This window comes from Hylobates moloch, unplaced genomic scaffold (assembly GCF_009828535.3).
Source record: "Hylobates moloch isolate HMO894 unplaced genomic scaffold, HMol_V3 SCAFFOLD_4, whole genome shotgun sequence".
Lineage (NCBI taxonomy): Eukaryota > Metazoa > Chordata > Mammalia > Primates > Hylobatidae > Hylobates > Hylobates moloch.
The window spans coordinates 110,624,871-110,644,261 of NW_026652279.1; the positions used below are offsets into that span (position 1 = coordinate 110,624,871).

General features: G+C 35.8%; 1 protein-coding gene across 2 annotated transcripts in view; it reads left to right on the top strand.

The window, feature by feature from the left end:
• FNDC3A (fibronectin type III domain containing 3A) overlaps window positions 1-19,391 on the top strand; it is a 220,146-nt gene that overhangs the window by 16,055 nt on the left and 184,700 nt on the right. For both annotated transcript variants that reach the window (XM_032150879.2, XM_032150880.2), the window contains exon 2: window positions 14,368-14,505. In XM_032150879.2, coding sequence (XP_032006770.1) covers window positions 14,407-14,505 — 99 coding nt within the window. In that variant the 5' untranslated portion in view covers window positions 14,368-14,406. The remainder of the gene's footprint in view (window positions 1-14,367; window positions 14,506-19,391) is intronic.

Sequence of the window (19,391 nt, forward strand, 5' to 3'; positions counted from 1 at the left end):
AATTTTAGCAGAGATTTCAGTACCCCTCTCAATAATTAATAGAAAGTAGAAAGAATGTAAAGCCTAAAACTATGAAATTTCTTAAAGAAAACATGGGAGAAAATCTCTGTGACCTTGCATTAGGTGAAGATTTCTTAAGTATAGCATTGAAAGCACCATTCATAAAATGACAAATCAATAAATTGTACTTTATCATAATTTAAAACTTCTCTTCAAAAGACATTGGTAAGAGAATATAAAAACAAGCCACAGACTGGGAGAAAAATATTTGTAAATCACTTATCTGGTAAAGGACTGCTATCTAGAATATATAAAGCACTATCAAAACTCAAGAAAACAGTCTGGTAACTAAATGGACAAAATAATCCAACGAATATTCAACCAAAAATATACGTGGATGGCAGGTAAGCACATGAAAGCAACATCATTGTTCATGGAAATGCAAAGGCTCCAGTTTACAAATGGTTCGTAGGAAAATTTGAGAGATGACGGATAAGTTCATTATCTTGATTATGGTAATAGTTTCACAGGTGTATTTATGTGTCAAAATTTATCAAATTGTACACTTTTAAACATGTGCAATTTGATATATGTCAGTTATACCTCAGTAAAGCTATTTCAAAAATCAAGAGTAGTTGATACATTGTATTAGGTTGGTGCAAAAGTAACTGTGGTTTTTGCCATTGCTTTCAATTAAAAGTACCATTTGTACCATTACAAGTAATGGCAAAAACCGCAATTACTTTCGCACCAACCAAGTAGTTATAACAACTACTTGGTGCATGTTTGTTTAATACATTTAACTCATTACTCTGCCATTTCCCAAGAGTATTTGAAAGTTTCAACTTTGTTTAATCTACAGGAAATAGCGATTTCAATCTGAGGATAGCATATCATACTCTCCTAGTGTATTGATTTGACTGTAATATCCAAAGGCAATTAAAAATTCTTCATTAAACTTGATTCTTTACAAATACTTTCTTATCCTTAGGTCAGTATTTTTATCTGTTTCTAGTTGAAGGATAATGTATTCACATCTGGGATGAGGCTTTCCAGAATAAGGTATGCACCTTACGTTGTTATCAACTTTATTATCAGTTAGTACTTAATGTAAAAGCTTAGTCTTAGATTTGTATGGCCCAGAGACTAGCAGCATCAGCCTAACCTGGAAACTTATTAGAGATGTGATTTACTGGGCCCCACCACACACCTGTTGAATCAGAAACTCTGTGTGTGTGGCCCAGGAATCTGTTTTAATAATCCCTGCAGGTCATTCTGATACATACCAGGATTTGAAAGCTGTGATCTTAGAACAACAATAGGACTTTAGAGTCTTAGATACTTACAGTAGTTTCATTTTTAAAAATCTCATATGATAGCACACTTCAGATTTGTACATTTCTGGTAAAAGGAATTTGACAAAAAAAAAATGAAGATTTGTACATTTTTTCATACATGAACTTTTTTTTAAGGAACTAAAATTTTGAATGCTAGTAACATGCAGAAGTGTTTAGGGGTGAAGTATGCTGATGTCTGCTACTTTGAAGTGCATTTTAAAAAGATCACTAGAGGAATACATGCAATTAAAACCTGTCAATTTTTGAACCTAGGTGGCAAGTATATGGGTGTTTACTGTTCAGTTATTTCAGCTTTTCTGTAGGTTAAAAAAATCCTCATAATATAAAATCCTTCCATGACTCCTTTTTAAATTTTTGATCAAGAGAGTGAAATGTGCCCAGAATGTGCTCTTAGGCAAAATAATGGTAGATAGTAATGAAGTTTTAGTATCTTAATGGCAATTACGAATAAAGATATAGAAAACTGTGTTTCACTTGATTGATAATACATTTGTTAATCTTAGAAATTGGCTATTTGAGATTTTTCTAATCAAATTAAAATTGGAAGTGTGATCTTGCTAATGTTCTTTAAATTACCTCCATTGATTGTCTCTTCATATATCCAGATGAAAAGATTCATCAGCTATATATGATCTAGTTAAAGTCACTTTTAAGGACTGATACAAACTATTGATTTTTTCAAAAATAAAAAAATAGACTAATGTGGTCTTCAGAAATAAAAAAAATTACTTGCTTTTAAAACATTATTAAAGTCATGGCAGTCAAATGGATAGTACTTAGATTAAAAGAGGTTTTTAAAGACATGGCAAATAGTAGTCTGCACATCTAATACAAATCCTGATTCAAACAAGTTGTAATAAAAATTAACAAGACAATGCAAAATTTGAACACTGACTACATATTTGATGATTTAAGGAATTATTGAAATGTGTGTATGGTAATGGTTTTGTAATTATGTTTTAAAAAGCAGTTCCTATCTTTCAGAGATACATACTGAAATATTTGCTGCGGCCGGGCACGGTGGCTCATGCCTGTAATCTCTGCACTTTGGGAGGCCGAGGTGGGCGGATCACAAGGTCAGGAGTTTGAGACCAGCCTGGCCAACATGGTGAAACCCCATCTCTACTAAAAATACAAAAATTAGCTGGTCGTGGTGGCGCATGCTTGTAATCCCAGCTACTCAGGAGGCTGAGGCAGGAGAATTGCTTGAACCTGGGAAGTGGAGGTTGCAGTGAGCCGAGATCGTGCCACTGCACTCCAGCCTGGGTGACAGAGCAAGACTCCATCTCAAAAAAAAAGAAATATTTGCAAATAAAGTTTTGGAATGTCCTAGATGTGTTTCATAATACTGCAAGACAGGAAGGTGGGGTATAGATGAAACTAGACTGGTCATGAGTTGAGGCTGGGTAATGAGTACATGGGGTTCATTATATTATTATGTTTACATTGGTGTATGTTTGAAATTTTCCACAATGAAAGGTTTTAAGAAAGATATAGCTTAAATTTAACTCTTACATCATGATCTGAGGACAAAATCATCACTTATTACGGTGTTTCAGTGAGAAAATATTTTCCAATTATATCTGACTTTAAAACAACTACTACTAATAATAATATTAATAAGGTCTCAATATGTTGCCCAGGCTGGTCTCAAACTCCTGGGCTCAGGTGGTCCTCCTGCTTCATCTTCTTAAAATGCTGAGATTGCAGTCGTGAGCCACTGTAAGAGTGAAAGGCCTTTTTATTTATTTCTTTTTTAAAATTTTCAGATATATCTGACTTCTAACAAAATACTGTAAGGGGGCCTATTTCTTGATTGAGGGCTGCCTTTTTTTTTTTTTTTATCATAACAATCTTAGTTGTAGCCTTTTTTTGTACCAAATCTTGTACTGTTTTACACTTCCAGTATCCAAAGAAATGAAAAAAGTGAGCATGGGGGAGAGAAAGAAAAGCAAGGAACTGGATTAAGCATAAATCTTTTGAATTATAAAAAGTTGTCTTTTTTTAAATTTAATATCAGTCATTGAAAATGATTAATAGCACTGTCTCCTTACCATCCTCCTCCCTTCTCACTTTCTCTACCAATATACATTTCTATTATAAATATAGAAGAAAACAAGATTGCTTATTATGTCTTCATAAAATTTCACATTAACATATGGACATTTAAGGTGAACTGACATAATGCATGTAATTATATTTTTAAGATCCATTTTTCTGCAGTACAGCTGACATCAAAGAGGGTAATTCAAAGAATTAATTAGTTTTGGCAAAAATGTAAAATAACCTAATATCCTGTTCTTATGGTTAAATACAGTCTATGAAATATTTGTTTTAGGTTTCTGATAAGAAATGATAGGATAATTTTGCAGAGTGATTCCCATGACTTTCATCTCAGGAAATTCCACCACAGGTGATTTCAAATACCTTATTTTTAGTCTAACGTAGTCAAGTTTAGAAGATAAAAAATCCAAATGTTAAAAATGAAATAGAAGTCTAAATTGGAAAAATACATTTTAGGATATCAGTTCATGAGATAAATTAGTAATTTGGATAAAGTCCAAGTTCTAGCAAAATTTATTTAAATTCTCCTGAAAGAGTACTTAGGTGGTTGAGAAGCCAAGTATGTGTGGTTGCCTATGGCTCTTCAAGACTATTAACTTTTAAATCAAAATTTTGATGGTGGTATAAACCATATCCATATTACAAAAAAAAACCTGGAGAAATAGAGAAAAACGGTTACATAATCTCACCATCTTGATACAGTTGCTAGTGTAATTCTGATATTTTTACCTAACATTTTGTTCATGTGTATATTTAAAAATACTCCTAAATTCTAGAGTTAAATGACTAAAACTCTCTGGAGTACAGTCAGCCTTCCATTTCTGGGGGTTTCACATCCATGGAGTCAATCAACCGTGGATCGAAAATATTTGGAAAAAAATGGATTGTTGCGTCTGTACTAAATATGTACAGAGCTTTTCTTTTTCATTATTCCCTATAACAATACAGTATCACTATTTACGTAGCATTTATGTTGTATTAGGTATTATAAGTCATACAGAGATGATTTAAAGTATACAGGAGAATGCGCATAGGTTATATGCAAATACTACACCATTTATATAAGGAGCTTAAGGTTTTGTGGATTTTGGCATCTTTGGGGATCCTGGAACCAATCCCCTGTAGAAACCAAGGAACAACTGCGTATGATAGTCTTGTGGTTTCAGATATGGCTCTGGAGACATATAGTTTTTAGTTTGAATTGGACACATCAAAAAACCACATCAAAAGACACTGGATTTCGGCAGGGTGTGGTGGCTCACACCTGTAATCCCAGCACTTTGGGAGGCCTTGGTGGGTGGATCATTTGAGGTCAGCAGTTCGAGACCAGCCTGACCAACATGGTGAAAACCCATCTCTACTAAAAACACAAAAAATTAGCTGGGCATGGTGGCAGGCGCCTGGAATCCCAGCTACTTGGGAGGGTGAGACAGGAGAATTGCTTGAACCCAGGAGGCAGAGGTTGCAGTGGGCCGAGATCGCACCATTGTACTCCAGCCTGGGTAACAAGAGCCAGACTCCGTCTCAAGAAAAAAAAAAGACATTGGATGTCTCAATCTAAATGTACATATTTTTCCTGTCAGTACTTCAGTTACACTATTGCTGTAATCCAAGATGTAATCCTGCTTTGCATTTTTCCACATGCTTTTTAGACAAAAAGAGCTGAAGTTTCAAACCCCAGACCAAGCTTATTCTCATGAGCTATCTACCTTAGTTTCTAGATCTAAGCTGTTGTCATCATATAGATAACAATCTAGATGGAATTAATGGATATGAATAATAAGGTTAAGGAAGAAAACTAGCAGAATACATGTATAAGGAAACAACAACAGATTCAGAATTGTCAGCGGCTGAGTAAGAAAGCACCTAATAGTGTTATGGACTGAATGTTTGTATACCCCTCAAAATTCATACATTGAGCCCTAAACACCAATGCGACAGTATGTGGAGCTGGGGCCTTTGGAGATAATTTAGCTTAGAGGAGAGCATGAGGATGGGGTCCCCATGATCAGATTAGTGTCCTTATAAGAAGAAGAAGAGACCTGAGCTTGCATGCTCTCTGCCTTGAGGACAAAAGGAGAAGGTAGCCATCTGAGAGCCAGAAAGAGGATTCTTACCAAAAAGCCAACCATGCTAGCACCCTGATCTTGGACATCTTGGCCTCCATAACTGTTAAAAATTATGTCTGTTGTTTAAAGCACCCAGACTATGTTATTTAGCTATAGTAGCCTAAGTTGAGTAAGACGGTAATTGGTACTAAGAAACGGGGGACTGCTATAACAAGTACCTAAAAATGTGGAAGTAGTTTTGGAACTGTGTAATGAGTAGAGGCTGGAAAAGTTTTGAGGTGTGTCCATAAAAAAAAAGAAAAAATGCGGAGATTGCTGCAACCAAACTGCTAGGGGCAATTCCAGTGAGGGCTCACAGAGAAAAGAGGAGAGCTAGAGAGAAAGCCTCCATCTTCAAGGAGGACACGTAATTAATCATGAACGGAATGTCGTTTGAAACATGGGTGATAGGCCATTCTGATGAGGTCTCAGATGGAAATGAGGAGCATGATTTGGACAATGGAGAAAAGGCAATCCTTGTAATAAAGTGGCGAAGAATTTGACTGAATTATGCTCATGTTCCAGTGTTTTCTAGAAGGCAGAACTTGTGAACTGTTAAATTGGGTATTTAGGTAAAGAGATTTCTAAGCCAAGTGTTGAAGGAGCAGTTTGTTTTCTCTTCCCTGCTTATTCAGGTTGAGCATCCCTAATTTAAAAATCCAAAATATGAAAAGCTCAAAAATCTGAAACTTTCTGAGCTTTGGCATGATGCCACAAATGGAAAATTCCATTATATGATGGGTTGCAGTTAAAATAGTCAAAACTTTGTTTCATGCAAAAAATTATTTAAAATATTATGTAAAATTACCTTCTGGCTATGTAAGATGTATGTAAAACATACATGAATTTCATGTTTAGACTTGAGTTTCATCCCTAAGATATTTCATTATGAGTAAGCAAATATTCCAGAATCTGAAAAAAATGTGAAATCTTAAACACTTTTGGTTCCAAGCATTTTGGATGAGGGATGTTCAACCTGTAGTAAAATGTAAGAAGAGAGAAATGAATTGAAGAAAGAATTATTAAGCAAAAAGGCACCAGAACTTAAAGATCTGGAAAATTCTCAGCATGTCCATATTACAGAAATGATAAAGAACATTTGGAAGAGAACATCAAAGGTGTGGCTGGCTGACCGTTTGCTAAGGAAATTAGTGTGGGTGTAAACCATGGACCTAATAGCCATCTCAACCGAAGCCAGGAATAGAGACTGAATTATATTAGAAACACTGCCAGCTGAGATTAAAGGAAATAGAGAACATGGGATAGAATGAAGGAAGACTGTGAACACGCATGATCATTTCAGAAAAGGGAGAAGGACTCCAAAGGCAATTCAGAGGTCATCAGGGCTGCTACTCCCACTACAGATCCAAAGTGCATGGGCCCAAAGGGCAAGGCTGCTTCCACCTCAGCTTTAAAGGGCAGGACTGCCCCGCAGCAGAGCCTCATGGGAAGGTCCCTGTGAGAGTGCTGCATGGTCAGGGCTTCACCAAGCAGAAGGGACAGGTTACCTCACTGAGCCATGGGAGTGATGCTGCCATTTCAGTATCTGGAAGGCAGGACTATCACCCCAGTGAATATGGAAAGCAGAGCATTGAATCAAAGATGATAATTCTCAAGCCTTAAGATCTAATGGTATTTGCCTTGGTAGGTTTTGGACTTACTTGGGACATGTCACCCCTTTCTTTCTTCTGATTTCCCCCTTTTGGAGTGGGAATGTCTGTCCTGTGCCTGTCCCACCATTGTCTTTTGCAAATACATAACATATCTGGTTTCACAAAAGCTGGAAAGGAATTTTGCCTCGGGATGAATTGTACCTCTACCTTCACCCGTATCTGATTTAGGTGATACTTAGATGAGACTTTGGACTTTAGAGTTGATACTTCAATGAGTTAAGACTTTGGGGGCTATTGGGATAGAATGAAAATGACATGAATTTTGGAAGGTCAGGGGCCGAATATTATAGACTGAATATTCGTGTCTCTCCAGAATTCATATGTTGAACCCCTAACCCCCAAAATGATAGTATTAAGAGATGGAGACTTTGGGAGATAATTACTGAAAATAGTTAGGCTTAGATGAGGTCATGAGGGTGGAGCTCCCATGATGTGATTAATGTTCTTATATAGAAGAGTAAGAGACACAAGAGCATCCTCTCTCCCTCTTGTGAGGCAACAGCAAGAAGATAGCCATCTGAAAGCCAGGAAGAGAGGATCCTTACCAAGAACCAAATTTGCCAGCATCTGGATCTTAAACTTCCCAGCCTCCAGAAGTGTGACAAATAAATGTCTTGTTGTTTCAGTTACACACTCTTGTTTTTTTTTTTTAAATAGCAGACCAAGCTAAGACAATTTGTAAATGTTTTCTCCCATTCCGTAGATTACCTCTTTACTCTGTTGATTGTGTCTTCTGATGCACAAAAGTTTCCAAGTTTGATTAAGTCCCATTTGTTTGTTTTTGCCTTTGTTATGTGTGTTTTTGCTGTCATATCCAAGAAATAATTGCCAAATCCAAAATCTTGAAGCTTTTCCCCATGTTTTCTTCTAGAAGTTCTACAGTTTGGTTCTTATATTTGGATCTTTAATCCATTTTGAGTTAATTTTTGTATATAGTGTAAGATAATCCAAATTCATTCTTTTGCATGTGGCTATCCAGTTTTTCATACATCATTTGTTGAAGAGACTGTCCTTTCCTCATTGAATGATCTTGGCACTCTTGTTGAAGATTATTTGGTCATATATGCTAAAGATTTATTTCTAGGCTCTCTATTCTATTTCACTAGTCTGTTGTCTTCCTTTATGCCAGTACCACACTGTTTTGATTCCTGTGGCTTTGTAATATGTTTTGAAATCAGGAAGTGTGAGTCCTTTGACTTTGTTTTCTTTCAAAATTGCTTTGGCTATTTGGGATCCCCTGAGACACTAGAATTTTAGAATGGATTTTTCTTTTCCTGCAAAATAAGCTATTGGTATTTTGATAGGGATTGCATTGAATCTGCAGATTGCTTTGGATAGTATGGACATTTTAACAATATGAAATATTTCACTTCATGAACATGGGGTGTTTCTGCATTTATTTGTGTTTTTAATTTCTTTCAGCAGTGTTTTGTAGTTTTCAGTGTATGGCTTTCACCTCCTTGACTAGGTTTATTCCTAAGTATTTTATTCTTTTGGTTGCTATTGTAAATGGAATTTTTTTATTTCTTTTTCAAATTTTCATTGTTATATATAGAAACAATGGATTTTTATGTATTGATTTTGTATTCTGCAACATTGCTGAATTCACTTATTAGTTCTAACAGGTTTTTTTTTTCTTTTGTGTGTGTGTGTGTGTGTGTATGTGTAATCTTTAGGGTTTTCTACCTATAAGACTATATTGTCTGTGAACAGAGGTAATTTTATTTCTTCCTGTCCAGTTTAGATGCCTTTTGTTGAGGGAAGTCAGGGACCCCAAATGGAGGGACCGGCTGAAGTCGTAGCAGAAGAACATAAATTGTGAAGATTTCATGGACATTTATTAGTTCCCCAAATTAATACTTTTATAATTTCTTACGCCTGTCTTTACTGCAGTCTCCGAACATAAATTGTGGAGATTTCATGGACACTTATCACTTCCCCAATCAATACCCATGTGATTTCCTATGCCTGTCTTTAATCTCTTAATCCCATCATCTCATAAGCTGAGGAGGATATATGTCACCTCAGGATCCTGTGATGATTGCATTAACTGCACAAATTGTTTGTAGAGCATGTCTGTTTGAACAATATGAAATCTGGGCACCTTGAAAAAAGAACAGGATAACAGCAATGTTCAGGGAACAAGAGAGATAACCTTAAACTCTGACTGCTAGTGAGCCGGGCAGAACAGAGCCATATTTCTCTTCTTTCAAAAGCAAATGGGAGAAATACCGCTGAATTCTTTTTCTCAGCAAGGAACATCCCTGAGAAAGAGAATGCATCCCTGAGAGTAGGCCTCTGAAATGGCTGCTTTGGGGGCAGCTGTCCCAGCTGTGGGATGAAATAAGCCCCAGTCTCCCTTAGAGCTCTCAGGCTTATTAGGATGAGGAAATTCCCACCTAATAAATTTTGGTCAGACCGGTTGTCTGCTCTCAAACCCTGTCTCCTGATAAGATGTTATCAATGACAATGCATGCCCGAAACTTAATTAGCAATTTTAATTTCACCCCGGTCCTGTGGTCCTGTGATCTCACCCTGCCTCCATTTGCCTTGTGATATCTTATTACCTTGTGAAGCATGTGATCTCTGTGACTCACACCCTATTTGTGTACTCCCTCCCCTTTTGAAAATCACTAATAAAAACTTGCTGGTTTTGCGGCTTGGGGGGCATCATGGAACCTGCTGACATGTGATGTCTTCCCCAGACACCCAGCTTTAAAATTTATCTCTTTTGTGCTCTGTCCCTTTATTTCTCAGACTGGCTGACACTCAAGGAAAATAGAAAAGAACCTATGTGACTATCAGGGGCAGGTTCCCCTGATACCTTTTATTTCGTTTTCTTGCTCAGTTGCCCTGGGTAGAACTTCCAGCACTGTGTTGAATAGAAATAGCAAAAGTGAGCATCCTTGCCCTTTCCTGATCTTAAAGGAAAAGCTTTCAGTCTTCCACCATTGAATGTGATCTTTCCTGTAGGTTTTTCATATATGGCCTTTATTATGTTGAGGTATATTTCTTCTAGTATTAGTTTATTGAGTTTATTTTTATTATGAAATGATATTGAATTTGTCAAATGCTTTTTCTACAGCAGTTGAGAATGATCATCTGGTAACTTTAACTTTTAAAAATAATTTTTGAAGGATAATATACATAAAGAAGTACATATATAATCAGTATACAGCTTAGTGAGTAACTGAATGGTAATCATCACGTAATAGCCCCCCAGGTCAAGACATAGAACAGTACCATCACCCCAGGAACTGCCTTCATGCTTTGCCCATGTTTCCATCCTTTCTTCCTTGTCAAAGGGAACCACTGTCCTGACTCTTAACACCATAAATTGGTTTTATCTGTTTTTGAACCTCCTGCAAATAAAATTGTGCAGCCTGTATTCTTTTATGTGTTTTTCATGCATGTTATGTTTGTAAGATTTATCCATGTTGTTTCCTGTATCACTAGTTCATTAATTTTCATTGCTGCATATAGTCCGTTGAATGAAACAGCCACAGTTTATTTACAAAGGACATTTAGGGCCATTAACAAGTAATGGCTTCTATGAGCCTTCTTGTATCTACCAGGAATCTAATGGCTGGATCATAACTGATCATAACTGGGTCATAGAGGATGCATATATTCAACCTTGGTAGATAATGTCAAACTTTTCCTAAGTGATTTACGAATTTTCATTTCTGTTCCATATGCGTTTGCCTCTATAACTTCATTACCACTTGATATTGTCAGTCTTTTTCATTTCATTTTCCACTTTATTTTTGAGACAGGGTCTCGCTCTGTCACTCAGGCTGGAGTTCAGTGGCATGATCTTGGCTCACTGCAACCTCCACCTCCCAGGTTCAAGTGATCTCCTGCCTCAGCCTCCCGAGTAGCTGGAATTTACAGGCGCCTGCCACCACACTCAGTTAATTTTTGTATGTTTAGTAGAGACAAGGTTTCACCGTGTTGGCCATGCTGGTCTTGATCTCCTGACCTCAAGTGATCTGCCTACCTCAGCCTCCCAAAGTCCTAGGATTACAGGCATGAACCACTGCACCCGGCCACATTTCTACTTTTGTGGAGAGTATATTCAAGTCTCTTGTTATTTTTCTATCTTTTTTTAAAAATCAATTTGTAGGAGGCTGGTATATATTCAAAATATATGCTCTTTGTTAGTTGTGTATGTTGTACATACCTTTTTTCAGTTTGTGACTTACCTTTTCATTTTCTTAAAGCTTTTTAAAAGAAATTACAATTCTTAATTCTAGTGAAATCCAATATATCTTTTTTCTTTATGTTTTAAGAAATATATTTTATATCCTGCTTCAGAAATCTTTCTCTGTCCCAAAGTTATGAAGATACTCTTCTGCGTTATCTTTTAGAACCTCTTCTTTGGTTTAACCTTGTATATTCAGATCTGCAACCTCTCTGACATTTAAAACAACATTGTTTAATTTGACACTAATTAAAATATTAGACCTACAAAAAAAAAGTTGCAAGAATAGTACAAAGATATCCAGGTTTTTTTCACCCAGAGTCTGCAAATGTTTATGTATTTTACAAGCGTCTACACGGAGCACTGATCCAAACATTAATATTTCACATTATTGCTACATAAACAAATGTTGATATATCAACAGTGATATTCTGGAGCTATCTTAACTTGTGTACAAAAGTTGGTGGTTAAAATTCGGGAATTTGCAGGTCAATTTTAAATCATTGGTAGTTTGAAGTGGACTGTGGCAGGGAAGTATTTACTCCATGGATGTTAACACATGCTGTAAGTTATTTCTATTCTTTTTAAAAATACATCAAATACTACATTATAAAAAATAAAAATAAGTGTATAAAACTAAGAGGCTATTTGAGGTCACAAGATAAGACTAGAATGTAGAAAGTGAGTAGTAACAAAACTAGAAGTAATTTATTGAAGGAAGAAGCTGACAGCATTCTCTACACAAGGAATGAAAGGAATGTCTGGTTTCTAAATGCCAGCATTTGAGTCGCAGGGTAAAAGTTTTGAATTTGCAAGCTGAAATAAAACCCATTACTTTGCGTGTGATAGATATGGCCATACAATAAACCAATTTATAAATGAAACTTTAGTGTGTTCTAGTTTTAGAAATACTAAAAGATAATACCTTAGGCAAATTGACCAATGGGTTGAAAATTTTAAAAAGGTAATACCTTAAGTGGAATGGTAATATTGAAATATAGCATGTGGCTCTATACCCAGTCTCTAATAGCACTAGTATTGAATGAACTTGAAAGTTCAGAAGAAAATCTGTATTTCTATTTGTAAAATTACCAGTCCATCTCTTGATACCAAACTGTGGTTGTATCTTCATTGTTACGTTCTAAAATTTAAATAATAATGGCGGCCTGCAGTTTTAGCTAAACCTAGTACATAGAATATTGCAAATAGAATAAAATGACAAAATTTAAATGGCTCAGTGTTTTTTTTTTAATTTATTAAGAAAATTGAATTACCTACAAAATCTCTCTTGTTAATCCCAAATTAGCTTCCTAGAAATGTTTCTTACACTAACTGTTGTTATATGCAAGTGGGAGAAATAATACATTTATTCTTTCTCATAATTCTTTGTATATTCCACAGAGCAACATTATTTGACAAGATTTAAAGTACTTAGTGATTTTATTGGACTTTAGTATAGCAATACAGGTTATGCCAGAAGTTAGATTTTCATTAGTTTATATATAAACATTATGTTTAAAGAATATGCATTTTCATGAGACAAATAATATAAAATGGCTCATTTTACATTATTGTGGTATTAATTATGAAATCTTCAAGTAGATACCTATACTGAATAATTGTTAAAACCTTGTAGTAGTAGTTACATATCTACATGAAAAATTATTTTCAATCTAAATCAACTTGTAAGATTCAGCAGTCAAGATTTTAAATAAATAACATGAATTTAATCTCTTATAAAAGTTAACCCTCTTGAGGCCGGGCGCGGTGGCTCACGCCTGTAATCCCAGCACTTTGGGAGGCCGAGGCGGGCGGATCACGAGGTCAGGAGATCGAGACCATCCTGGCTAACACGGTGAAACCCCGTCTCTACTAAAAATACAAAAAATTAGCCGGGCGAGGTGGCAGGCGCCTGTAGTCCCAGCTACTCGGGAGGCTGAGGCAGGAGAATGGCGTGAACCCCGGGGGGCGGAGCCTGCAGTGAGCCGAGATCGTGCCACTGCACTCCAGCCTGGGTGAAAGAGCGAGACTCCGTCTCAAAAAAAAAAAAAAAAAAGTTAACCCTCTTGACACTACTGAATTGCAGAATGCTGTAAACATTCCAAAATGTTTATTTTATTTTTCATTATAGATTCAGTGTATTTATGATTATACTCAATTTGCTTATCTTGAAATGTAATTTGCTGATGTTTTATTGGCTAACATTGTATATGATAGACTAATATTGCTTACATCATCTTTTACTTTTCTTTTTGTATGTGATATTGTGTGTACAGTTTTCTAAAGATTTCTAAATATATGTTTTTTCATTGAAATTATTGATTTATTGTAAATAGGTATCACTTAGAAAAGAGTGATACAATCAAAATAAATAAGTAATATAAGAGCTTGAAACTTCAAACTTGAAGGTTCTTACCATAATCCTGAGCAAATTTTTCTACCATTGTGTTTTGTCTGAGGAATCAGTGAAAAATCGTAATTATTCTTGTGTAGTTCCTAGAGACAGATAGGGTGATGAGGGGGATTGAGTCTTCATAATTAACCTTGTCTGCCCATAGAAAAAAATTAGTGACAGTTGCCTCACTCAATCACTGTATTTTAGTGCCTATCCCAGTGTTTAGATTAAGTAGTGGTGGTTAAATTAAATAAAATATTATATAGAGATGGAAGGGGTGGAGAGACAGACATAAAATTTAAATAGAGCCTGCTGATATTCACTTTAATATATCATATAAACTTACTGACTACTTTGACAAAGTAATTTGAATTATAAGAAATGTATTTCCTTAAATGGCTTATTGATTGGAAAAAAAAAGTAGTCAACAGAGTATTCTAGAATTTCTTTTGACAAGAATATCTCTTTAGGTTAAAGAATGAAACATCTTGAATGTACAATGTTTTACTATGGCTCAGTAAAGTAAGGATGTACTTACAAATGACTATATATGTTTGTTTTTCAGAGTTGGAGCGTTATTCAGTATATTAATGTCTTATTGATAATGGCAGAACATCCACCACTACTGGATACAACTCAGATCTTAAGTAGTGATATTTCTCTTTTGTCTGCCCCTATTGTAAGTGCAGATGGAACACAACAGGTAAGAAAACTGAAATGTTTATTTCTTTATGTCTAATACACATATATTTATGCAAAATTTAAAACAATTAAATCACAATAGTGAGTTCCTGTTAATTCGTGTTTTAAATTCCCAGTTCAAAATGTTGTTCAGTTTTATAAGATGATAAAAATAATGAGACTGTTTTTGAGGTCTCTTCTAAAATATCTTGCTAATTAATGGTCAGATTTCTTATGTGTATATTTAGTTGCCGTTCAAGTTGTTTTTGTTTTCCTTTAGACGAATAGTGTGCTAGTCCCTGAGTTTAGCCTTGTACCTTAATGATTATTATAAATCATTTCAAGTCATTAAGAAATTATGATTTTTGCCTACATTATATAGTAATAAAACGTTGTCTTTTCCTTCCCATTCTCCTCTCCCTTCCAAAAGTAAATACACAATTCCTGAAAAGCTGATAGATTTTTTTCCCCAGCCCAGGTCTTTATTTAAAATCTTGTGGTTGCACTGATTTCACTATTCCCACAGTAATCCTAAAAGGGATAGGAATAATAAGCTTTCACAAGTACTTATTATGGGCCAGGCAATGTGCTTCATTCTTATAACTATCTTGTAGGTATTTTAACAGTGGGTGAGGAAACAAACACTAAAAGCATAATAAATGATAATGAGGAAGAGAAGGAACAGTTTAGGTGCCCATTATGTAATAAACATTGTGCTAAGAGCTTTATGATCTCATTTAGTTCTTTCAACAATTCTATGAGGTAGGTACACCTGCCCTTATTTTGCAGATGAAGCAAAATGAATTTCAGAAAGTCTTAAATAACTTGTTCAGCATCATACAAAGCTTGTGCTGCTAACTGTTACTCATACTGCCTCCCTGGGAAACTTAAAAACAAGAAAGTCAGATTTTCTTACTTTATAAACTTAGTATCTATAGTAGGCAATTATGATTTGCTTACAAGATAAAGGGCTGCTATTGAAAAATTGGTAGCAATTGGCTTGGGTTCTAAATTTTTCTGTTCTGTGTAAACATGGCAAAAAGTGTTGTGTCCTGGTTTTAATTTTTGTACGTGCTCTTATCCCAGCAATTTCATTCCACACACTTGCTTTTCATGGTCAAATTTAAGTCTGTTAAGATTTTCTACTCACAAAAATAGTAGATGTGGCAGGTATTCATTTACTTTATGAGGTTGTCCAAGTGTCTTCAGTTATCGTTTGTTGCCTCAGGCCAGTCACTAGTTTCAACTTGTTGATAATCTAATGTATAAAAGAATCTATTAAGCAGTTAATTACAGTACATTGATATAGTTGCTATAGTTGTATATTCTGTTAAGGGGAAGACAGCAGGCTGAAATAACTCCATGATGCCATCTCAAGACTTTTCTCTCCTTCCCCCAGAAGGAAATTTGGTTAGCAGAATTTTCTTGAAATCTTGAAGGCACCATGGCTATCATGTAACAGTAATGGTGTAGATGACTATACAGAAAGGATCTGGGAATAGAAGAACCTACTAGCAAGATTTAAAGGAGCAGGTGGAGTTAGGAGGTCTAGGGACAGGTTTTGTGGTAGAGTTTAAAAACAAACAAACGTTTAAGGAAATGTAAAGCCTTGAATTCTAACTAGCAGGTTGCGTGTAGTTCGGTAGGGAGAGAGCTAAACGTGAGTGGAAGAAAACACTGGACTGGCCTGATAGATTTGGATTTGATTTTGGTTGCCGAAGACAAGTTATTTAACTTCTTTGAGTATGTTTGCTTCTCTAGAAAATGGAGGTAATAATATCTTAAAGTAATTATAGCTATGTGGGTGAAATGAGCCTGAAGGAACTCAGTAAATGTTTGCTGAATCCTAAGTAAAGCACTCAATAAATATTTAAAAGACTAAAGAAACTTTGGATATCCCAGTCAGGATTTCAATAAATAGAGATAGTTGTAATAAGCAGTGGGTCAGAAAACGTGGAGATAGTTATGAAGGATGCATATGAAGTGTAAAGAGTGAACCAATAGCTATGATAGAATGTAAGGGACTGTATACAAAGCAGATAATAATTAGAGGTGGGAGCACAATAAACTTGACAGCAGACATTTCTTTGTCTTAACACAAGAACTTATTGATATGCCAAGTTATAGCTTACCTATGGAGATATGACACAACTTGGTTGATGCCTGTTTAACCACAGACTAAAAGACTGTTCCTGACAGATGGAAGTGTCATGCACAAGCATGATGTTAAAAATTCAAGATGACATATTTTGTCCCTTGTCTTGACTTTTCTTCAGAATATTATGCTATATGGAATGTTTTCTCTTCTACTCTTGGGATCAAATTGATTTTCTTGTAGTTGGCTATTAAGATTATCTGTCTCCTCAATATTTTCTGGTTTAATACAGTAAACATTTCCTGCTATATCATATTATACACAGTGGGTCTTTTGGCTTGTGAATCATAATAGAGGGAATTGCTCCTGATATCACTGCTAGTGTTGCCTTTAGGGAGGCTGTAATAGTCATTTATTATTCATTTTGACAAGCAGCTTATGAACCTTTTTTTGTGGTTATGGAATCTGCCTCCCTTTTTCATTATTAAAATAGACTTTAGAGCAGTTTTAGGCTTATAAGAAAAATTGAACAGACAGTACAAAGTTCTCATATACCACCTCTTCTCCACAGTTTCTTCATTTATTAACATCTTATAGTAGTGTGATATATTTGTTACAATTAATGAACCAGTATTGATGCGTTATTATTAAGTAAGGTCCATAGAGTTCACTCTTGGTGTTGTACAACAGTTCTTCAGGTCTTAATAGATGGGTAATGTCATATATCATTACAGTGTCATACAGAATAATTTCACTGCCCTAAAAATCCCGTGCTTCACCTTTTCATTCTTCCTTTACTCCCCCCAAATCCTTGGCAACCACTGATCTTTTTACTATCTCTCTATAGTTTTGTGTTTTTAAGAATGCAATACAGTATGTAGCCCTTTCAGACTGGCTTCTCCCACTTAGCAGTATGGTGTAGATAATTTCTTTCCACGGCTTAATAGCTCATTTCTTTTTCATTATTGAATAATACCTCATTGTGTAGTGGACCAGTTTATTTATTCATTCATCTGTTGAAGGACATCTTGGTCACTTCCAGCTTTAGGCTGTTATAAATAAAGCTGCTTTAAACATTCATGTGCAGATTTTTGAGTGTACATAAGTTTTAATTCACGTGGATAAATACCTAGGAACATGATTGCTGGATTGTGCGGTAGGACTGTGTTTAGCTTTGTGAGAAACTACCAAACTGTTTTCTAAGGTGGCTGTACCATTGTACATTCTTTGTCACATGATTGTGAGATATCTTTTCCTGATAGCAGAAGGAAAGCCTGTATGAATGTGTGTGCCCTGTTAGAACTTCCACCAGTTTTACAGAACATAAGCTTCAAGCACAAGTGAAATGCTCAGTTCTATTCTCTGTTGCCACCATCTAAAGAAAATTTCAAATGTTTAGTTGTGTGGTTTAGCAGTTTACGAATTTATCTTCTCTTAATTTCTACTTACTTACCTTCCAAAAGGATTGAATGCATTTAAAGTTTCAGTTAAGATCTTTAAAAACTTAGCCAGCCTGTTTTACATCTTTATTAGTACCTTCTCGATTGCATTAATCTTTTAAAATTATTATTTTTATAACTTGCTGTCTCATTTGTACCCATGGGATTTTAATTTACAGAAATAACTTAAGAGATGGCACAGAGAGGCTAATGCCATTGAAAGAAGATTTTTATTACTTAAATTTCCCAAAGAAGGAGACGTATCATGTCATACAGGTAGGGCCAAAGGAGAAGCAGCACGTTCTGGTCAGGAGGCAGAAGAAGGCATGAGGAAAAACCTTTTGTTGGGGTTTTCACAGGAAAGGCAGGGTGAAATAAATAGTGTTGGATTGGCTAGTTTTAATAATTCTGACTGTCTTTGGGCTGTAAGGGTGATCCCTGGTAGCCCAATACCTGGCCTGGGATGATTTAGGGTAGGGTAAATATTGGCTTGGTGTGTAAAAGTTAGATAAGGTGGTTGGCACTATAGACTTGGGATTGGATGGTTTGCATATAAGTATGCCTCTAGCCAAGCCTTTTGTTGTTTTTTTTGTTTGTTTTGTTTTGTTTTGTTTTGTTTTGTTTTGTTTTGTTTTGAGACAGTCTGGCTCTGTCCCCCAGGCTGGAGTGCAGTGGCACCATCTCGGCTCACTGCAAGCTCCGCCTCCCGGGTTCACGCCATTCTCCTGCCTCAGCCTCCCGAGTAGCTGGGACTACAGGCGCCTGCCACCACGCCCTGCCAATTTTTTTGTATTTTTAGTAGAGACAGGGTTTCACTATGTTGGCCAGGATGGTCTCGATCTCCTGACCTCGTGATCCACCCACCTCGGCCTCCCACAGTGCTGGGATTACAGGCTTGAGCTACCGCGCCCGGCCAAGCCTTTTGTTATCTATAAGAATTGACTATCCCTACAAGGGGCCATCTCTCCCCAGCAAGTGAGGCCACAGGTGCCAGAACATCAGGAATACAGAAAATAAGATAACAGGGTTAATATAATTGGCCCTGTGATGAATGGATGCCAACGGACAAATAAAGAATCTAAGAAAACACAGAACATGCTCTCAGCTTTTTAAAACCTGTTTTAAATCATGAAGTATAACATTTATAGAAAAGTACATAAAATAAGCATGAAATATAACATATGATTATAAGGCATAAATCTTGTAACTACAAGCCAAGCTAAGAGATATAATACTGCCAATACCCTAGAAATTGCTTGTATGTTTCTTCCACGTCGTAATACCCTCTCTCCTTCAAGGTTACCACTATTCTGACTTTTATGATAATTGCTTACTGACTTTTCTCTGTAGTTTTATCTATATATACTTCACTAT